Source organism: Petaurus breviceps, unplaced genomic scaffold, assembly GCF_028583685.1.
Source record: "Petaurus breviceps papuanus isolate PSGF00001 unplaced genomic scaffold, PetGlider_PUasm1.0 90752, whole genome shotgun sequence".
NCBI lineage: Eukaryota > Metazoa > Chordata > Mammalia > Diprotodontia > Petauridae > Petaurus > Petaurus breviceps.
Window position 1 is genome coordinate 2,447,156 of NW_027187336.1, and position 20,794 is coordinate 2,467,949.

The following is a 20,794-nucleotide window of genomic DNA, read 5'->3' on the forward strand; positions in this document are numbered from 1 at the left end:
ATACCTGTGGGTGTCAGAGGTGCATTTCTCTGTGTAGCCCAGTTGGAGTAGAGGAGGAGACAATAGAAACTGAATAGATTGAGGAAATGGGAAATTAAGCTGTTGGGGGATGTGTGTGTGTGTTTGTGTTTGTGAAGTATTCTAGTATAAGGGCAAGAGTTGAAGTAGAGAAAAAGACACTGAAAATTCATAGAGGAAGGAAGGAGAATGTCCTTGGTTTGAGATTGGATGACAAATTTAATTAGAATAAACTTCAAAGGAGGAGAGACACATGAGACTGCTTACTGATACTGGTAGAGAGAAAGTCTAAAAGGGCAATGGGGAGCAAGGAATGTTAACTCTCCCACCTTTACCAGTGAGTCAAGGGGCAAATGAAGAGCTAGAAACAGTGGCCAGGGATTCAGTGTCATCAGGAGGGACCCAAGACTCAGTGAGTTTCCAGAAAGTAGAAAGAATGAGAAAGGAAGAATTAAGTTTGTTGATTATAGTGTAGTCCTGTCCTTGTTATGATCCAACTCTGTTGCATTGGATATCAAGGTTTTGGTCTTCATTTTGTTTTTTCCTCCTCTGTAAAATAAGGGGTTGATTTAAATAATCTGTAAGATCTTTCTAGTTTGCATTGTGAGGGAGAAAACAGCCTCCCTCTCCTAGGTCTATAGACCCTGTGACAAAGACATGAGGTATATCTCCCATACCCCAGGATGTGATGGTGGTTGAGAGGGATGATTTATTTGGCAAACAGCCATCTGCCTTCAGTACTCCACAAGGGTACCATGTGTGTTGTGCAAAGGACATTTCAAGCCTGTACAGTCCACCATCCTGGAGGAGTGAGCAGACCTTGAATACAGTAGTGAGATAAGTTACTCATCCTTATCTCCCACACCATCTAGAACCAAAGCTACAGGACAGTACATTAATAAGACAAGAAAGCAAATAGAAAGAGTTCCTTCAAAAATTTATATATTAAAAGTTACAGCATTTACCACAGCTTTCTAGAATGACTATATTTTTTCAAGAATTTCAGATGGCCAAGAAATTTTCCATACTTGGATTTTCAAGTTACCTATTTTCAAGGTTCCTATGAAAACTTTTCTGTTTTGAGATTTGTTCTTGGGAATCTTTCTGAAGTATCTGAATCTTTTTTGCTCTCTTTATTAGCAAAATCTTATAAACATAATTGAATTTTCTGTTAATCGATGAGGATTTTAAGGCCTTAGAAACATCATGCTGATAATTGGTGTTCCTGAATCAGTTCAGAAATATAAGATGTTGGATATTGGGGCAGTATGGAAGAGATGCTACACAATATCATCCTGTCCCAATCCCTTATAACAGATTTTTTTCCTTGTGATTTGTCTCTCTTCTAAATTCATCTTGTTTTTACTTTTCATTCATTATCTTACACTATAGTTATATTTGTTTGTTTCATCTATTTATTAGACTGTAAGCTTCCTAATAACAAATATTATGAACTGTCCAAATATTTTGAATCTCACCCAGCATCTAGTGTACTATTCTGCATTGAAAATAGGTTCAATAAATCTTTGTGGTTTGTTAAAGTGGACCATGGGCAAGCAACCCTTGGTAATTGATGGTTTTGTTTAGTTGAATTTTGTCTAATTGTTATTTCACCATACATATTTTCCTGTATTTCATACTTGCCTTCAGTTTTCTTCTTTTAGCCTTAAAATTCCTTTAGGGCAGGAACTTTGTAAAATCTTTATTCAAGGTGTGCATACTTGCCTCCAAGTGAAGCAACACAAAGGTATCTACTAGCAGTATATGGACAACCAGAAGACAGCAAATTCACATTGTTAGGATTAGATTCTTCATAGCAAAAATTATAACATACCATGTTTGATTTGGGAAAGAATGGGGAGAAAAGAAATAACTTCTTTTTCTGAAGATTTCTTCATTCATATGCATATCATGTTGAGAAAATGAGTGCAAGATCCCCAACACAGCAGGTAAACACTCTGACAAACATGGGAAAAGACATGGTCAATAGTCACCCAGTGTAGGAAGACACAGATAGATTATGAACTGCATCTTGGGACAGGATACCCATCTCTGAGATCACAGACTTTTCTGGATTATTGCACTATCCTTAAAGCTCAGACTTGTCCTTTTTTGTGCTTGACAAATTGAATTTCTGATTGGCTTTTCAGGATGTTTACAAACCGCGTCGGAAATACAGACGTCAGAAGGGAGCTGAAGAGCTGCTAGATGAAGAATCTCGAGTCCATACTACACTTTTGGAATATGGCAGGTAATAAAAGACACTACACAGACTGTTTGCTCCTTTAGTAATAAAGTTTCCAAGTTAAACTCCTCAACTAGAAGCTTGTCATTAAACTGCTTGTTAGTTGGAATGGTTGACTGTGTTCAATTTTTAGCTTTATATCATGAGATTTCCTAGCATTGGAATTTTTCTTTCTGGTGTCAGATTTTGTGTGTGTTCTGTGGGTAGGTTCTGTGGTCCTAATGGAGCCAGATGTAGTATTCACAGGTGAGATTCCTGTCCAGAAACAGGAATTGTAAATGTGGAACAACTAATTGTGCCTCTTACAAGGATTTTTTTTTTCCCCTCAGGGAACGTGTTTGGTTGGCATTTTTAGAGCTTCCTGATGCTTTTGGATTTCATGCTTCAGTCATTTGTTATTGTACTTCTTCTCTAAGGAGTTGAGAGAAGACAAAAAAATAAAATCCATTATCCTAAATGTACTATAACATTAGGAAAAAGAAAAATTTCACTTTCCTTTAGGTATTGTTTTAAACGAAAAGGAAGAATTTGGAAGAAGAAAATTTGGCTTTCTCTCTTTTAGCCTTGTTTTGTTTTGTTAGACTAAGTCCCTCAGTTCCATGTGACCAACCCTAATTCTCTGTAAGATGATTCTCTGCTTTTACATCTTTCTGTTGACACTAGGTCTTGACCTTCAGTTTCCCTTTGTGCCCTATATGTGTTTTCTTCTTAGATTTACTGATTCTTCAATGTGAGTATTTCTCTTTGCTCTTCTTGATCTGTTTTGGGAACAGTAATGACTTCCTTTTTTTGCAGCCTGCTTTCTCCTAACCTGGCCCTCAGTGTGATAGCCTGCACTAACAGCCTTCTTTGACTAATATCTCATGGAGGAATCAAAAGACTTACGTCAGATTGTTTTCCTTGCCAACAAATCTCCCAGGAAAAGGGACAAAATTGAATTTTATTTTTGTAACTTTCCACCATAATTAAAACTTTAATTTTCTTTAGTATTTGCTGTTGTTGACACTGAAACCAAATTGCTTTGAAGGTATTTGGCTCTCTTTTCAAGCCATATATGACTGTTGCTCTCGTAATACAGTATATTATCCACATCCGATAGAGAACATTTCTTCACTAGGCAATTCTTGATTATCTGATTTGTGGACTATTCATGGTGGATGTCTACATACCCAACCAGGCCTTAAACCAATTCCCTTGCAAATTAGATCTTTTAGGTTAGAGGCTTGGATTTCAGATATTGAATTAGGCAGTATGATAGATTAGCTAAATTCAACACTAACCCTATAAATAATATAACAAGAAGCCAAGAAAGGGTCTTCTGTTCCAGCACATCTTTACACTTTAACATATCGGTTTCTGAAATGCATTGGAGTCATACCTTTGCATTAAGACATCCCGTTTCTTGGAGTGATTTAAAGATAAAATTTTGCTTACTGTGGGTAAGCCCTGGTTAAATCTGAGAGCAGTGGATCATCATGCTGGGTAATAGTGTGTTTTGGTTTCTATTTTTCCTATCACTTCACAGAGGAAAAGGATACTTTGCTGTCAGTTCCTCTGATGCCAAATGATGTAGGGTGCCAAAATTGCAGGCCACAGAGCTGTGTGAGTACCCAGCAACTCCCAGCAATCTCCCTCCTTTTAAAAATTTTAACCCCTGGCAGTACAAACTCCAGAGACCCATGGAAATCTTGCCAGATATCATACATGACTTAGAAGGAGGAAAAATTATAGAGTGGGGATTTTTTAATATTCTTTGGAAGAGCTTGCATTGAGTAAGAACTAAAGATGCTTAAATAATGTTAATCCCTCACGGCCTTGTCTCTGCAGAATTCCAAACATGGGATAGATTAACTGATTAACTAAAATATTCAACAAATCTTATGTGATCTTGGAGAATTTGGGCCATTCTTCCCATTTTACTTAGGAGAGAGGGGAGACAGAGTAATTTGTTTATGAACCCATAGAAGTAGGAGATGGGATTAAGAATTCAGAAAGAACCCTTCCAGATTTCTTGGTCTAATTGGGAGAGTACAAGAGCATTTGAAAAGTTCCTCTGTACATTCCCTGGTCTCCAGGAAAACATAAATACCAATCACACTATTATTAGTAAACATAATTGCTCAACCTTGGAAGTATGTTACTCAGCTGTTAGATACAGATGGAAAAATATGCCTGTTTGCTATTTAACCCTACATTCTAAGCAGAAGAGATTGCTCAATAAATAGGCAACATGCCATTTGAATAAATAATAAGACAAAAAAAGTTGATTTTTATTTCACTTCTTTTCTTGGAATTCTTTTCATTTTTTCATTGCCAGTTTGAATATTAACTTTCTTGTAAGATTGACTTTTTCCAGTATTCCTGCCTTGAATAGCCCTACTTTTCATTTACCTTCATAGGACTGATCATAGATTTAGAACTAAAAGGCATCTCAGAAGCCATCAAACTCCCTCATTTTGCAGGTGAAAAAACAGAGGCCCACCTTGAGTGGTTAAGTGATTTGCTTGGGGTCACATACAGAGGCCCGCCTTGAGTGGTTAAGTGATTTGCTTGAGGTCACATAGTTAGTATATGTTAGAGTTGGTGTTTGAACCATGCCCACAGACTGCAAATCATTTCCACTCTACCACACAGCTCTTTGACCCACATGGTCAAATTCTTGATTAAATATTACTTCTAAAGGCCTTCTCTAATGTAATGTGTATTACCTTTCATATGCCTTTAAATTCTAGCATATACTACTAGATTTGTTGAATTGAATTTCTTCTGTTTCTTTTGTGATTGTCATAGTACCTGGCAATGAAATTGCACATGCTGGATCTTCAGTAAATGCTTGGTGAATTAATTAAATCTACATATTTTATTAAATAGTGTGTCACTTAATTTTTTCCCTGATTTAACTATACATATCCTAGCCTCAAGCAGAGATTCATAGAACAATGGAATTTTTGTACTGAGAATAAACCTTAAAGATGATGGAATTCAAACTCTTCCTTTTAAAGACAAGTTGAGGTTCACAGAAGCTGAATCCTTGCCCAAAGTCACAGAAGTGTGACAGAGCTAATGTTCAAGCCCAAATCTTTTAACTTAAAGTTCAGTGCCTAGTATTTTCAAGGTGCTGTTTTAGAAACTAAGGCCATAAGACAAAATGGAAAATAATCTCTGCTCTCATGGAGCTTAGAGTATGCTATTTACATTTCAGTTTTTCCCCCACTAAGGCACAGTTTTGTTGCCTCAAAGCTAGATGTTCCCTATATCCCACCAGAGGTCCTGGTTTTTTCTGATAAGGAAAAGGTAGCAATGATGTCACAGAGTTTATAGACATGATTCATAAGGACTGCAGAGAGAGAAGCTGGCACCTTGGTAGAAAATTGAGAGCAAGCCGTTAGCATCAGACAGTATTGAAATTGGTACTTCAGAGAGACACTAGGGGAGACTGAATGGTCAGTGGGCAGTGGAGAAGGGGATAACTGAAGGATGAAATCAAAATAATAGTGTAGTGGAAATAAATTTGAAATTAACTTGGCTTTCCTTTATGTTAGACAGACTCATGGTAGGACATGGTAGAAATTTCAACATTATTTTGTTGAAAATTGAGAAGTTGGTGAGTTGAGTCAGGTCTAGCACTTTCTTTACTACCACAATACTAATACTGCAGATTGCACAGGGAAGGGTTTGGTTAGACTAGTTAGATGCTTCATCAGACTTACCTTGGTTTGTGAAAAGAGTAAAGGCTCTGAGCTCCAGAGCAGACAACCAGAGCATTGCTGGGAGATTTGCTTTTTGACATGCAGACTGTGGGTTTATTGGCTTGGTTTGGCTTGTTCATTTTTTTTGTTTTGTTTTTTTTAGAAAAATCATCAGGGGCTTTGAGGAAGGAAATAGAAAGGTAACCTGGTGTGGACAGAGCACTGCTCTTAAGAGTCAGTAGAATTGCGTTCAGGTCCTGGCTCAGATACTTACTAGCCTTGTTGAGCTTGGGCTCTCAGGCTCTCTGAACCTGTTTCCTCATCTGTAAGTTGGCAAATATTGCTATTTGTATTACCTAAACTGTGTTTGTGATTGTAAAGAAAGTGCTTTGCAAGGGCTATTTATGTGTCTGCTATAAACTTACTATTGTTTATAGGTGTGTGTGTCCCCCACCCAGGCCTAGGAAGGGGCATTTCTGGAGACACAAAGCTTATGGGGAGACCTTTTATCATATTTGGCTTGGAGACCTAGAGTTTGAATTCTTGCTTTTACAGTGATTCCCTAGCCGTCTTCACACCATATTGCCAGAACATCAGAACCATGGATTGTGCCCATGAAATGCCAGCTTTGATCTTTTCAGCTCCCCTTTATATGTTGTCTCTCCCCTTAGAAAGTGGGAAATCCTTGGAAGGCAGAGATTGTCTTGCTTCCTTATGTTTTTATCACTAGTACTTCCCTTAGTGCTTCGCATACTTTTTTTAAACTTTATTTTTATTTTCAGTTCCAAATTCTTTGCCTCCCTCCATTCACTCCCCTACTCATTAATAATGCAAGAAATAGGATACCCATTATACATATGAAGTCATGTAAAATATATTTCTATATTGCCCATATTCTTTTTTTTTAGAAGAATATGTTTATTTAGCTTTCTGTTTGCATTTCTTTCAAAAGTGCAAAGTACTAGTAAAGCAAAGATATATAATTGAACTCTAGGAAAAACATCAGTAGGCACAGTGCTGCTGGCAGATAAAGTAGTTTACATATGTTTAATGGCTATCAAGAAAAAACTGTCTTGTGAAATTTTTGGTTTGAATAGGAGCTAATTAAAAGAGGGTGGAGGGGGCAGTGGGCTTTTTGTAAAAGGAGCCTCACTTTAAAACAGTCATAAAGTAACTGATTAGCTTAACCAGGAGTTGTAGCAACAGACTTCAAAGGCCCTGGCAAAGTAAAAACCACATTGGGCCAGAGAGGCGGGGCACTGCCCTACAGGTCCCTTGGTGGCTCTTCCTGCCCAGGCCCTGGCCCTACCCTGGACACACTTTCTACCTTTTGTCCCTTTCCTTCCACAAGCCCCTGATTAGAGGGGGCTGGGCTGGCCAGCAGACGCACATCTCAAAGGATGGCAGGTCAGGTGTACGTCGACAGCCGGAGCACTCTGCAGGAGGAGGATGATGAAAAATCACTCCCACATTCCCCAAGGAGGCATGAGTTTTAAGTTCTTTCTGCTTCTGCTCCCAAGATGCCATTGAGCACACTGACTGACAGAGAAGGCCCCTTTCTCGCTTCTAAAGTTACCCTCTTGGCACACTTCCCATGTCTTCCCTGGTCTCCGCATTTGCTCTGCATTACAGCAAAGAGACACGTGGCTCAGCTGCGCTGGCGTACATGGTTAGGATGCCTTCCAGATAAGCAACCATGGCCTTCTTAGCTGCATTACCTGAGGGCTCCGGGATCCCCTTTACATGCCCCAGGGTCTCTGAGAGCATCTTGTCTCACTCCTGGGGGCTCTGCGCTGGACACGTTGGACCTGTGTTGTCTCCCTCCACTCCCGACTTTAAATACTGCAACATGTAGAGCCTATTGCCCATATTCTTAAAAAATAGCAAAAACAAAAATTAAAGAGGGGAAAAAAATATTCCTCAGTTTGTACTTTGAGTCCATCAGTGTCTCATGGTGAATAGCTTTTTACATCATGCGCCCTTTGGAGTTGTGGTGGGTCTATATTGATCAGAATTGCTAAGTCTTTTACAGCTGACTGTCTTTACAATGTTGCTGTTAGTATGTAGAATGTCTTCCTGGTTTTGCTCACTTTATTTTGCACCAGTTCATAGAAGGCTTCCCAGGTTTTTCTGAAACCTTCCCCATCATCATTTATTTAGCATGATAGTATTCCATTACACTCATAAAACATAACTTGTTTAGCCATTTCCCAAATCATGGGCATCCCTTCAGTTTCCATTTCTTTACCACCACTAAAAGAGCTGCTATAAATCTTTTTTGTACACATAGGTCCTTTTCCTTTTCCTTTGATCTCCTTGGAGTATAGACCTAGTAGTAGTATTACTGGGTCAAAGGATATGCACAGTTTTTTTAGTTCTTTGGGCATAGTTCCAAATTGTTCTCCAAAATGGTAAGATCAGTCCAAAACTCCAACAGTGCATTAGTATACCAGTTTTCCCATATCCCCTCCAGCACCTATTATTTTCCTTTTCTTCCATGTTAGCCAATCTCATGGATGTGAGTATGTTGTTTTTAATTTGCATTTCTCTAATTATTTGTGACTAGGGCATTTTTTCATATGACTATTGTTAGCATTTATTTCTTCCTCTGAAAACTACTTGTTCATATCTTTTGACCATTTATCAATTGGGGAATGGCTCCTTTTTCATAAATTTGGCTCAGTTCTCCATATATTTGAGAAATGAGACCTTTATCAGAGAAATGATATAAAAAAAAATTCCCCCAGTTTTCTGCTTTTCTTCTAATTTTGGCTGCATTGGTTTTGTTTGTGCAAAAACTTTTTAACTTAATGTAATCAGAATTTCTCACTTTATCTCATGTAAACTTCTGTCTCTTGTTTGCTTATGAACTCTACCCCTATTCAAAAATCTGGCAGGTAATTTCTTTCATGCTCCTTCCATAATTTGCTTATATATATATCTGAATTTGTCTTGGACCTAGGCATCATCTTACTTTTTTTGATCTGCATTATTACTTATGTTTAGGAACAAATTCTTGGAGATCATGAATAACTTTCATTATTTAGAACAGCAAGGTTGGCTTTAAGGAAAATTTATTTTTTTAGTTATATATTTCCACCTAAACTCTTAAAAGGTAAGGTTAGTTTTTTTTGTTGTTGTTCTTTTTTCTAACTTTTGCCTAGCATGGATTTTTTTTAAGTGCCAGTATAGAAATTAAAGTGTACTTGTGCATTTTCCTTAACCTGGGCTTTCCTAAAATAAAACTAAATCACTGGCATGACAGATTGAGTATAAACACTGAACTGGAAATTGAGTAGAGTATAGAATTAGTAAGTTACCCATCTTGTTTGAACAAACACAGAGAATTATTTAAATAGGGCAATCTCCCACACACACCCACTTTTATTTTTTCATTAATCTAACCTAACCCCTTCCCTGCAGGCAGTGACCTTTAACTGTATGATCCTATGCCTCCAGTGACTGAAGCTGTGGGCTAGCCATGTTAAAACAGCAGAAGCAATAAGCATGTGGCATAATGACAACTCCTGTTTGCTGGTTTGTAGGTAAAGCATATTTAGCCTAAAAGCCATTTAAATCCTCATTCTGTGTATTCATTGTTTTTTGGTTTGTTTGGATTTTTTTTTTTTGGTGGTGATCACATTTTAAGAAAGAATTGGGTCTTTTTTTTTTTTACCAGAATTAGAAATTAAAATTACTTTTGCTAGCAGACAAAGTCCTTTCACCAGGATGTTAGGAAGGCTGAGGTATTTCATCTATTGACTTTCAGGAGCAAAGATGTTTGTGTTGTTTTTATGTATCAGCTTTCTTAGAAAATCTGTCCAAAATGAGCTTTTCATAGGTGAAATCTAGAGTCAAACATGAATTTTAAAATAATTATTTAACTCATGCCTCCCCCCTTTTTTTCATGTAGGCGATATGGATTAAGTAGACAGAGCAAAACAGAGAAGGTAAGAAATGAAATAGCTACTAATTAAAAACAAAATATTCTATATTAAATGAAACTGAAGAGAAGGTAAGGCAATTTTAAATAATTCATAGATTCATTTCTTTAACAGTGATTGTAGAAGCTGCTTGTGCCATAGCAGACATTCGATGGTTGGTTTTAGAGTCAGAGGACTTGCATTCAAATTCCAGCATTGCCACTTACTACCTATATAGACATTAACTTAACTTCACTTAACTTCTCTGTCTCATTTTCCTCATTTGTAAAATGAAGGGGCTTAATTAATTAATTGATTAATTAAATTAATTAATTAATTAAATAGCCTTTCAAGTCCCTTCTGATTCTTAATCTTATAATCTTTGGATCTATTCTTTCCATTCCTATTTTTTTCTTCTCCTTTTTTAAAGAGAGAAGAAAAGAATACAACTTCCTCTCAAAGTTTAATTGGTACTATTTTTATGCCACAATTACTTCCCAGTATACCCACCCTCCATCAAACCCTTCCATGTAACAGAAGCAAAACTGTTTAACAAAATTGACCAACAACAAGACCAAGTCTGCAAAAGTATTTAATGGTCTGCTCATCTAGTCCCTCTTTACTCTAACGAGATGAAAAAAGAAGAGAATTTTTAATCTTCTCAAAAACAGAATTTTTGATCATCATTTACTTGATTAGCATCCACCGCAGGGGAATTGGCCAGGGATTACTTACTTTTCGGAATGAGCAACTACTTTGGTGCCCATGTAATAGTAGCTGACATTTATGTAGTATTTTACTATTAGTTTATTAAAAAAAGAAACTTTCCTTGCCACAACTTTAAGGGGAAATAATACAGGCTACACTATCCTGATCTTATCCATGAGGAAAATGCGGCCTGAAGGGCTCAGGGACTTGCGTGGCTATCTCATAGCTAGTCAGGGCAGGATCTGTGCTTGGAAATGAAGTCTTCCAGCTTTATGTTCAGTGTTCCCTCCCCAAGAGCAGGCTGCCTCTCAAGTCTTCACATCAGTTAGAGTTGGGTGATAGTATTGACAGGCAAGATCATTGACTGCTGGCAGGGAAGTCAATCTTGCCATAAAAATTAAGGGAAAGAGACATACCAACAGCCTTTACCTCTGCTGTCCTCCCTACCCACAGGCATATCAGACCCACATTGACCAGAGGCTTCAGCTATCTTTCTTTTGAGGACCCTACATTAGGCCCTTGGAGTACAGAATAAGAATTATATATAGCGCCTACTCTGAGGGACTCTGTAATCTCAGTCTGATGTACCCAAGATAGAGATGCAAGTAAAAATAATGAGAGAGATTAAATAAAATAATGATCTAGAATAGTTATTTTATAAAATGGAGTGGAATAGGAGGTGGTTTGTACTTTTCTAAGAAAAATAAAAAAATATTATCTTCAAGTCAGGAACTTCTGTAGCTCATTGATGTATCTGGTTACAGATCATAATCTGTGCATGGCAATGTTGTATAATGGATAGAGAGCTGACCTCCAAGTCTGGAGACCTGGGTTCAAGTCTTTTCTTCTGATACATTGGCTGTGTGGACCCCAAGCAATTGTTTCAGGCAATTCTCTTAACACTACAAATTGCAGTTCATTTGTTGAACTGCATTGGTAAAAGGAATTTCTTCAATGAGAGTCCTATACCAATCAAATCACTGGTCTAGTGAAAAAACCAAAACTACCCACTCCCCCAGCTCCCACCAGAAAAAACCCAAACCATTAACTCAGCCAGGAAGAAGGTTGCCAGCCAGTTGGTATTTAAATAGATTGGTGTGTATTGTATTACAGAAACTCCCCCTTCTTAGAGATGTGGTAGGGCTTTAATTTTAAAAAAGAATTTATTTTGGTCACCCTAACTAGACAAAACAAGAGAAATTAAAACTAAAATATTAGCAAAGTTGGTCAGTGATTCTTAAAAAGCTTGAGAACTACTGCTCCAGGGTGTGTCCTAGTATTGAGGGGATAAAGGGATCAATCCCTTTGGTCACTATCCCAATGCTGCTTGCCCTTTCCTGCTCGTGAATTTTTCTTTTACCTTTTTGGCAGGTATCAAACATCACTTCCCCCTCTCCTTCATCACTTCATAATCTCTCTATCCTTCAAGACTTATTGGCCCAAAAGTGATTTCTCACTCTTCTGAGTTCCTATGGTGGTGATTTTCTATAATGTCCCTTTGACACTTAATCAGGTACTATTTTGACAATCCCTGTACTCAAGGAACTTATATTTTGTTGTATGTAATGTCATTTGTGCCTTTGCCTCTTAGCATCATATCCTGATCAGTCAGCAAGTCTTTATTGAGTTCTTGCTGCATTTGAGATGTTGTAGTAGGCACTGTAGCAAGATGTTCAGAAATAGAGGCACTTTAAGTAGCTTATAATGGATTTGGGGAGACATATGGAGTAGAGAAATAGCAATACAGAGCAATATTTGTTTCCACTTGAATTATGACATTTTTTTTTAAACGCAATCAGTACTTTGGCACTAACAGATCTTACTTATGATTTTCACAGACTGAGGACAAGAAAATGGTGTTGCCTTCAGGGTTCTCAGGGTCAGGAAAATCCCTTGATGAAGATGAGCTCCAAGCTGCTGAAGAGGTGTGTGGCCCATGTAGAAAGAAAGCTTAGGGTTGAATTTGACCCAGCGTGGAAGAAATTTTACTTTCATCTCTAGCTTTCTAAAATGGTTAGTCCCTTCCTGTAGCCAGAAGGTGCAAGGTGGTCATTTCATTGTATTCATATTTCCAACTTAGCTCATTTTACATCATTAAAAAATTGAATTGACCAAAGGGAAAGAAAGTTCCCAAATTTCATCATAAAGATTCACTCTGCATTCTTCAAGTGTAATAGTTTATAGTTTTAAAAATTTATGGGCTGCTCACTTTTTCTGTCATTTTTCTTTCATCAGCGCCATATTGAAACCCTTATGACTAAAATGGCTGCTATGGCAACAGAAGAGGTAAGTGTAAATGGGAATGTTTTGATATTTCCTGTGGTTCTTGGGAAAAAGTATCTCTATCTCTTCATGGACTTTTTCTTGTAGAAATAGCTTTTATATCACCCAGCACCTTGTTCCTCATATCTTCCTAGTGGCCTTCTATATTGAAGAGGCCTTATGAATTTATATTTCCATTCAGTAGCAGTCCCTATTGCAAAAGGTGTAATGCAACACTTGAAAAAAATAGTTTTTGGTGTCATTTCTAATGTTGGTTTCCATCTGAAATAATGGTGTATTATATATATAATAATATATATATTATATATATGTATTATATATAATAATATATATTCTATATATATATGTATTATAATAATAATAATATATATTATATATATATAATAATAATTTAGACTGGGAGGCCCACCTGTGACAATCTACGTCAGTAGATTAAGTTTTTTACCCTTTCATCTTGTTATAAAGTGCTAGCTTTTATGGAAACTTTTAATATAGTGCTTTAAGCTTTGCAAAATCTTTATGTTTTCTAATTTGGTCCTGGCAACAGCCCTGTGAGGGAGGTTCTTTTATTACCCCTATTTACAGATGAGAAAACTGAGGCTCTGAGATTGTGACTTGCCCAGGATCCCATAGCTATTAAGTACCTGAAACAGGATTTGAACTCAGGTCTTCCTGGCTCCCAAGTTGAAAGCTCTATTCACTATGCCCCCCAAACTTCCTCTTTAATTGAAAGCAAAGTACTTGTTTTACTGCTTTTTATTCTTCCCAAAACCCAAATTCCTTTCCTACTTGTGCCTAAGTGGGATCTCATTTGTAGGCATTTTACAGATGTGGAAATTGAGGCCCAGGGATGAGAAATAGCTTGATTAAAGTCACTCAGCCAGTAAGAAGCAGAGCTTGGCCCAAATGTAGAAGCTAAGTAATTGATGGTGTCTGTGTCACTCAGAGGCTCTGAGGCCATTGTTAGTGACCTTTGCTCATGCAAACATCTCTATTTTCTCTTCTATTTTTCCCTCTCATCACCCTGCCTTCTCTCTTCCATTCTCTTTGTTGTTTCTCTCAAAATATATCATAAGTCTCCCAGCTGCCCCTCTAAGGACTGGCAAGGTAGCACATAGAGCACTGAATTTGGAGTTAGAGGACCTGTCACTTATCACCAGTGTAACCTTGAACCTCTCAGGGTTGGACAAAGTGATCTCTAAGGTCACTTTCCGCTATAAAAGCTTTCTTATTAGCTTCACAGGTGGCCCTTAAGGTGAGAGGTTACCTAGACTGGATCTTTTCTTTCCAGGGAGGGACAAGTCTGGCTCATTAAGAGTTCCAGTCTCGAACTTAGGGGGACCTGGGTTCAGACCCCGAATATGACTCTTACTAACTATATAACCTTGGGCAAGTCAGTGAATTCTAATGAGCCTCAGTTTCCTCACCTACAAAATAGAGCTAAGAACCTACTTCCTGGGGTTGTTGTGAGACTCAAATAAAGCAACAAGTTTACATTTATAGAGCACTTTGAAATTGAGTCCCTCAGAGTAGGCGCTATATATAATTCTTATTCTGTATTCCAAGGGCCTAATGTAGGGTCCTCAAAGTGCTCTATAAATGCATAATGATGATAATGGTGATGAGCAACTTGAAATACAGGAAGCAGAGGGAGGTGATTAAGTTGTTCATTTGGATGCCTATTTGGATACTAATTTACTCTGTTCCTGTCATTAAATTAGGTGATAAATAAGAGCATTGATGGAATTATTTCCTGTGTTAGACAAAAAGATCTTGACTTTTTGCAAGGAAAATTCAGAGAACTGAGTCATTGTGATAATGTGAAAGTTGCTTCTAAAATAATGCTCCTTGCTGTGTTTCCAGAGCCGACTGACTGCAAGTGCAGTAGGCCAGATTGTGGGGCTCCGCTCTGAGGAGATCAAGCAGATTGTCTCAGAATATGCTGAGAAGGTACGTGGGGGGAGCCAAGTGGAGACCTTTTCCTCAGGTAACACCCAGAGGTGTTGTTTATCTCACCAGCTGTGATTGGGGATGAGCTGTGATTCATTAACCTCTGTTGTCAAAAACAAGTAAACCATGTCTTGCCATGTAGAGCAATGAGGTTTTGCTGATTAGCTAAATTAATTTTGTTCTTTAGCGGCTGTGTTTATAGAAATACAAAAAGAGAACCTGTCTGTCTGAGCAATTAATCCATATGATAAATCACTGCCTGCTGCGAGTTCTGAGCACTTGTCCTCCTCCACCAGGCTCCTTGTAGATGTGTTTGGTCTTGGTTTGGTGACAGTGGTGAGGAATGGAGCCTTGCCACTAAGGAGATAAACTCCATAACTCAGCTAAAGCCCATGGCAAGATTTCTTCTGCTGCTTTATTAAAAAGGCATGGAAAGAACAAAAACCCAAGAGTCATATTTCAGTGTTAGATTTCTTATGTTCTAAGAATAGGCAACAGGACCTTGAATGTCTCAGGGGGAGACAATGATTAATCACCTTGCAAACAACTGATTCAAGTAAGGCTGAGATTATGGCATGTCTAAAATCAGATATACAGGATAATGCACTGCATTCTTCCTTGCACAGGCAGTTTGTCCTCTCTGACCCCCAAACACACACTCAGTCAACAAGTATTTATTAAGCTCTTACTATATCTCAGTAACTGTTCTATGTCTTAGGCATATAAAGGCAAAAGGGAAATAGCCCCTATCCTCAGGGACCTTGCATTCTAAAGGAGAAGACCACAGTATCTGAATGTCTCTCTGTCTCTGCCTCTCTGTCATATCATATCATATCATATCATATCATATCATATCATATCATATCATATCATTTAACTTTCCCTCCCTTTTCCAGAAGGTGTTAGAATAAAAGAATAGTGCTCCTTGGCTCATGTGTAATACTCTTCTGATGTGATTAAACCAACTGGTGTGTGCAGAGAGTGAGCGCCCACTCATTCATGGAGGTATAATCTGCCCTTCAGACAGCAGGTAGCTATCTCCCCACTTTACCATCGTGTGGCCTTTTCTGAAGGTGATGGCTGAAAAAATTGTTAGGAGCTTTTCTTTCTTCAGCAGGTGGTAGGTTGTGTTTTGGTTTGTCCCCACCATCTTCTTTGGCATCCTCTCCAAAGCTAAGCTAGGACACATTTTACAGTCTGTTGTGTGCAAAAGTAAGAGTTTTATCCAGAATGGCTACATGGACAGAATTGTTTGGGGCCTTGTGTCATCTGATATTTGACAAGGAAAATGAATTTGGATCATACTTAAAAATCTGTTGATCATGAAACATAACACAAAAAATGATAGATGATGTGGAGACAGTTAAAGGAGTGATTTAATTAATAAGTGTGTGCATTGTGTTAGCAAGATTCATCTCAGGGACATAAACTTCTTTTACATAAATTCTGTAGGTCTTATGAACTGTGATCTTTTAGCTTAATGGAAGAGAATAAGCCCTACTATATGCTATGTGCAAGGGACCATACTAAGCACTTCACAAGTATTTAATCTGACCCTTTGGCTATAGTCTCTCCTGACAGATTGTGCCCAGTAATTCACATTTTCACAAATCTTTCTTTGAAAACAGGAGTATAAATTCATTAAGCATACTAAAATTTAAATGTGTATTAGTCATACTGGGCAAATACTGTTTTAGAGACAAGTATGCAAATCATTATTCATAATCAAGATAAGAATTCATTCAATCAGGTAGAACTACTTTGTGTGGTTAATGCTAATACTTAGCATTAACAATTTTTGATAGTACGGACCGAAGGGAAATAAGTAGGACTAAGGTTCATGAAAAGAAAACATACATCTACCCAAGAACAGAGGACAGACATACAACTTGCAGTAAAATTAACTCCAGGAAAATAAGGGAGAGCAATAAAGAGAGTTTTCTTAGGGTCCTGGAGGACCACTCTTTCTGGTTGTACTGAAGGTCCCTGAGTAGGCCGAAAATGCAAAAGTGCTACTATTTTGGCACCATATAGAATTTTGTTTCTCAGAATTATCTTTTTTACTGCTGTCATCTCCAGGGTAAATAAACCCAGTTTCCCTTAACTTGCCCTCTTACTTTTATAGACTTTCTGGCCAAAGTACAGTATGACTATTACCAAAATATTACATAATCTTCATCTGGGATTTGACTTTATTTTTTAAACTATACAGAAAAACTGGACGGTGAGTTCAGAAAAGAGCAGATAAGTATTTGTCTACAAATGATAAGTTATTTTTAGAATGGCAAATAGAGGGTCAGCTTTGGAGTCAGGAAGACCTGCTTTATCTCATTCTTACCAGATGTGTGGCCATGGGCAAATTCAACTTTCAGGGACTCAAGCAGCTTTAGTTGCTGATCTTTATTGGTAGAGGAAATTACCACACTAAGGAGTACCCTCACACTGAATGATGAAATCACAGAAGCTGAAAATGAGTAGGTATTAAAGCAAAAATGTTAGGAGCCAGTGCCAACTGAACAACAACCAGCAGGTAAGACACTCCCACCACTACCCCATATTCCTAATTTTACCTCTGTTCTCCTTTACTTTGGACCCATGGAATGTTAGAAATTATGTAGTACAGTCCCTATCCCCTGTAGCTATTGATGTTTTTACGTGTGCTTTCCTTTGAGATAGGAAAGTCAGGATAACTGCAATATGATGATCCCTGAGATCTCAGATTTAAATCATATAAGAGAAGTGTTTGGAGAGAAGTCTGGAACAGAGAACAGAATTCCCATGGTAATAATTTCAGGAGATCTGCCTTTGTTATCCATGAAGTGAGATGATATCTCAGGAATGCTTTTCTGTGATCAGAAAATGGTATAATATAACACCACTCAACTCGAATTTTAGTACAGTGCTGATGAGTCTTTTTTGGGTCCTAAGAAATCTCTTCTGGAATGGCATTAACTTCTTTTCATGGGACTGTGTCTTTGAGCTCCTGATATTCTGAGATGAAAGCATATTTCTTCCTTCTCTTAGAGGAGGAGTTACTCATCTTCATGTCCTGGACTCCTTCGGCAGATTATTGGTGAAGCCTATGGACTACTTAGAATAATGTTCTAAATGCATAAAATAAAATACATGGGATTACAAAGGAAACCAGTTATATTGAAATACAGCTATCAAACTGTTCTCAGGTTAAAAACTTACAGACTATCTTAATTCCTCTCAGTGAATCTGGGAAATATAGATCACAGAATCTGAGAAGTAGCTTGGAAAAAACTCTGTACTGGGAATCTGGAGACTTGGATTCTGGGCCCAGTTCTGCTACCAACAACCTTGGGCACACAATTTCTACTATATTTATTATTTTTATATTTAATCTTTATGTACTTAAACAGGATGCCCCAAAAGTCTTAGAGTGGTTTTAAGCTTAAATAGCTTTAGTGGCTTAAAATGGCACTCAGGCTTTTCGTACATCCTGTATATGTACTTATCTCCCTGTTAAAAAGTGAGCTCCTCATGAGTATTTTGTAACCTCAGCTTCTATACAGTGTCTGGTTCACTTTGGATTTCCTCTACAGTGTTTCACCTCTTCATCCTAAAGCCTCATTCCAGCCCTGGAATCCACACATTGGAATTGCCCTCTGCCCCTGTTCTCAGAACCTCTTTTTAAGGAGGTTGCCCAGTCATGTGTCATTCTTCTCTAGACTGGACTTTGTCTACCATGTCCCTGAGCAGAGCATTTGTATGTATTCTCAGCACTTACTAAGCACAGAGTCTGGCACATAGTAAGTGCTTATTAAATGTTTATTTACCAGCTGTTCATAGTAGGTATCCAATAAATGCTTGTTGATTGATCAGTTATACTCCTTTGATCTCACCTTATTTGTAAACTGAAAAGGTTGAACTTGATTCATTTGTGCTTTCAATAAACACAGATTGTATGTCCTGTTTTATTGATCTAATTAAAATTTTAAGTTATTTTTGAGGACTAGCTGAAGAGATATGAGCCAGATCTTAGTATCACTAGGTGGATTCTGACTTTAAATGTCCCAAAGAGTAGTCATTAATGGCTTAATGTTGACCTGAAGGGAGACCTCTAATACAGTGATCTTGTGCTATTTTAAAAAGTTATATATTAATAGCTGGGTTGTAGGCATAAATAGAATGGCTCTTAGAATTACAGAGGATATAGAGGAGAGAGGGATAATTGACACACTGAATGACAGAGGCCACAGCCAAAAGAGTCTCAGTAAGCCAATATTGAACCAAATTTAATAAGATGGATTTAATTAGGAATAAATGTAAACTTTAACTCGGGGGTCAAAAAATCAATGTAAAAAGTAGACCATGGGTTAGATAGCATGGTTACATAAGAATTCATTTGAAGAACATTTGGGGATTTTAGCAGACTGCAGGCTCTGGGTAAATAAGTAGTGTTGCTCTTGTCCTTGTCCAAACCTGAGATATCATCAACGTGATGAATGCCACCCATGCAGATCTACAACTCTTCTGTAACTTAGACTGATAAGTAATTTGCACTTAATCACACAGTCAGCATGAGTTAAAGCTAGGTCTTCTTGACTCCAAGGCCACCATGTTGCCTCTCATCAATTTGATGCAATACCTTAAAAAGCTAATGTAGTCTCAGGTTGCCTTAAGAAGAGATTATTGTATAGAAGTAGGGATGTGATAATCCATCATACTGTAGACATTGGTCATATGGAAAATGTCTAGAAGAGGATGAATAGGGTGGTGATATCTTTGAAATCTTACCTTCTAAGCTAAAGGAACCAAGGAAATGTAATAACAATGAAACTGATACTAGTTTTGGTGTTGGATTAGTGTTAGATTTGAATTCTAATTCTACCATTTGCTACCTATGTGACTTTGAGCAAGTCACTTAACTTCTCCATGCTTCAGCTGATCCATTGTAAAATGAGGAGTGCTAGATGGCCTTTGAGATTCTAGTTTGAAATCTATGATTCTATGAACTGGAGATGTTTAGTGTTGAAAAGAGATGTCATAGGGAGAAGTAAAATCTGTGTACGAATAGGGAAAGGGTTGTCCTGTGAAAAAAGAATTAAATTGTTTAGCTTCCTTCCAGGGAACAGAGGACTGGTGGGAGCTGAGAGAGGCAGGTTCAGGCTTGTAGGGAAGCTACTCAGACATAGAATAGATTGGAGAGTTATTTAGTTACCTCACCTGAGATCTTCAGACTACTATGGGAGCTACTTGTAGCAAATTCTAAAGAAGGGATGCTCGGGCAGCAAGCATTAATGAAGTAACTTCTGTGTGCCAGGCACTGAGCCAAGTGTTGGGAATAAAAGAAAAGCAGGAGGCGGCTAGGTGGCGCAGTGAGTAAAGCGCCGGCCCCGGAGTCAGGAGGACCCGAGTTCGGTTCCGGCCTCAGACACTTAACACCCACACAAAAAAATCTAGCCCTGTAACCTTGGGCAAGTTACTTACCCCCAGTTGCCCTCCAAAAGGCAAAATAAATGAAAAGAAAAGCAGGGCAGATTGGATCCCACTGTGTGCTGTGTTCTTAGCATAGTGCCTGACACATACATAGTAGATGCTTAACAAATGTTTCCTGATGACAAATATACAAAGTTTATATAAACAATATGGCCATATAGAAACAAATTTTTGTTCAAGTCATTTTTCAGTCGTGTCAGACTCTTTGTGATCCCATTTTAAGATACTGTTTTCTTCTCTAGATCATTTTACAAATTAGGAAACTGAGGCAAACGGGGTTAAGTGACTTGCCCAGGAACTGGTAAGTGTCTGAGGTCGAATTTGAATCCAGGAAGATGAGTCTTTTTGACTCCAGGCCCAGCTATCTATCCAACGGGCCGCCCAGCTGCCCATAGGTACAGATGCAAAAAATTTAAACAATCCCTCCTCACAAGGAACTTACATTTTATCGAGAGAAAACACATGACTTAGCACCCACCCAGAAACACCTGGCCGTGTAACCTTGAGCAAGT

General features: G+C 38.0%; 1 protein-coding gene across 3 annotated transcripts in view; it reads left to right on the forward strand.

Annotated features, from left to right (window-relative positions):
• Positions 1-20,794, forward strand: part of CCDC93 (coiled-coil domain containing 93) — a 118,591-nt gene that overhangs the window by 31,809 nt on the left and 65,988 nt on the right. For 2 of the 3 annotated variants that reach the window (XM_069067775.1, XM_069067773.1), the window contains exons 7-12: positions 2,169-2,269; positions 2,976-2,993; positions 9,866-9,902; positions 12,422-12,508; positions 12,819-12,869; positions 14,730-14,816. In XM_069067775.1, the coding sequence (XP_068923876.1) occupies positions 2,169-2,269; positions 2,976-2,993; positions 9,866-9,902; positions 12,422-12,508; positions 12,819-12,869; positions 14,730-14,816 (381 nt within the window). The remainder of the gene's footprint in view (positions 1-2,168; positions 2,270-2,975; positions 2,994-9,865; positions 9,903-12,421; positions 12,509-12,818; positions 12,870-14,729; positions 14,817-20,794) is intronic. The other variant, XM_069067774.1, reaches the window with a different exon arrangement.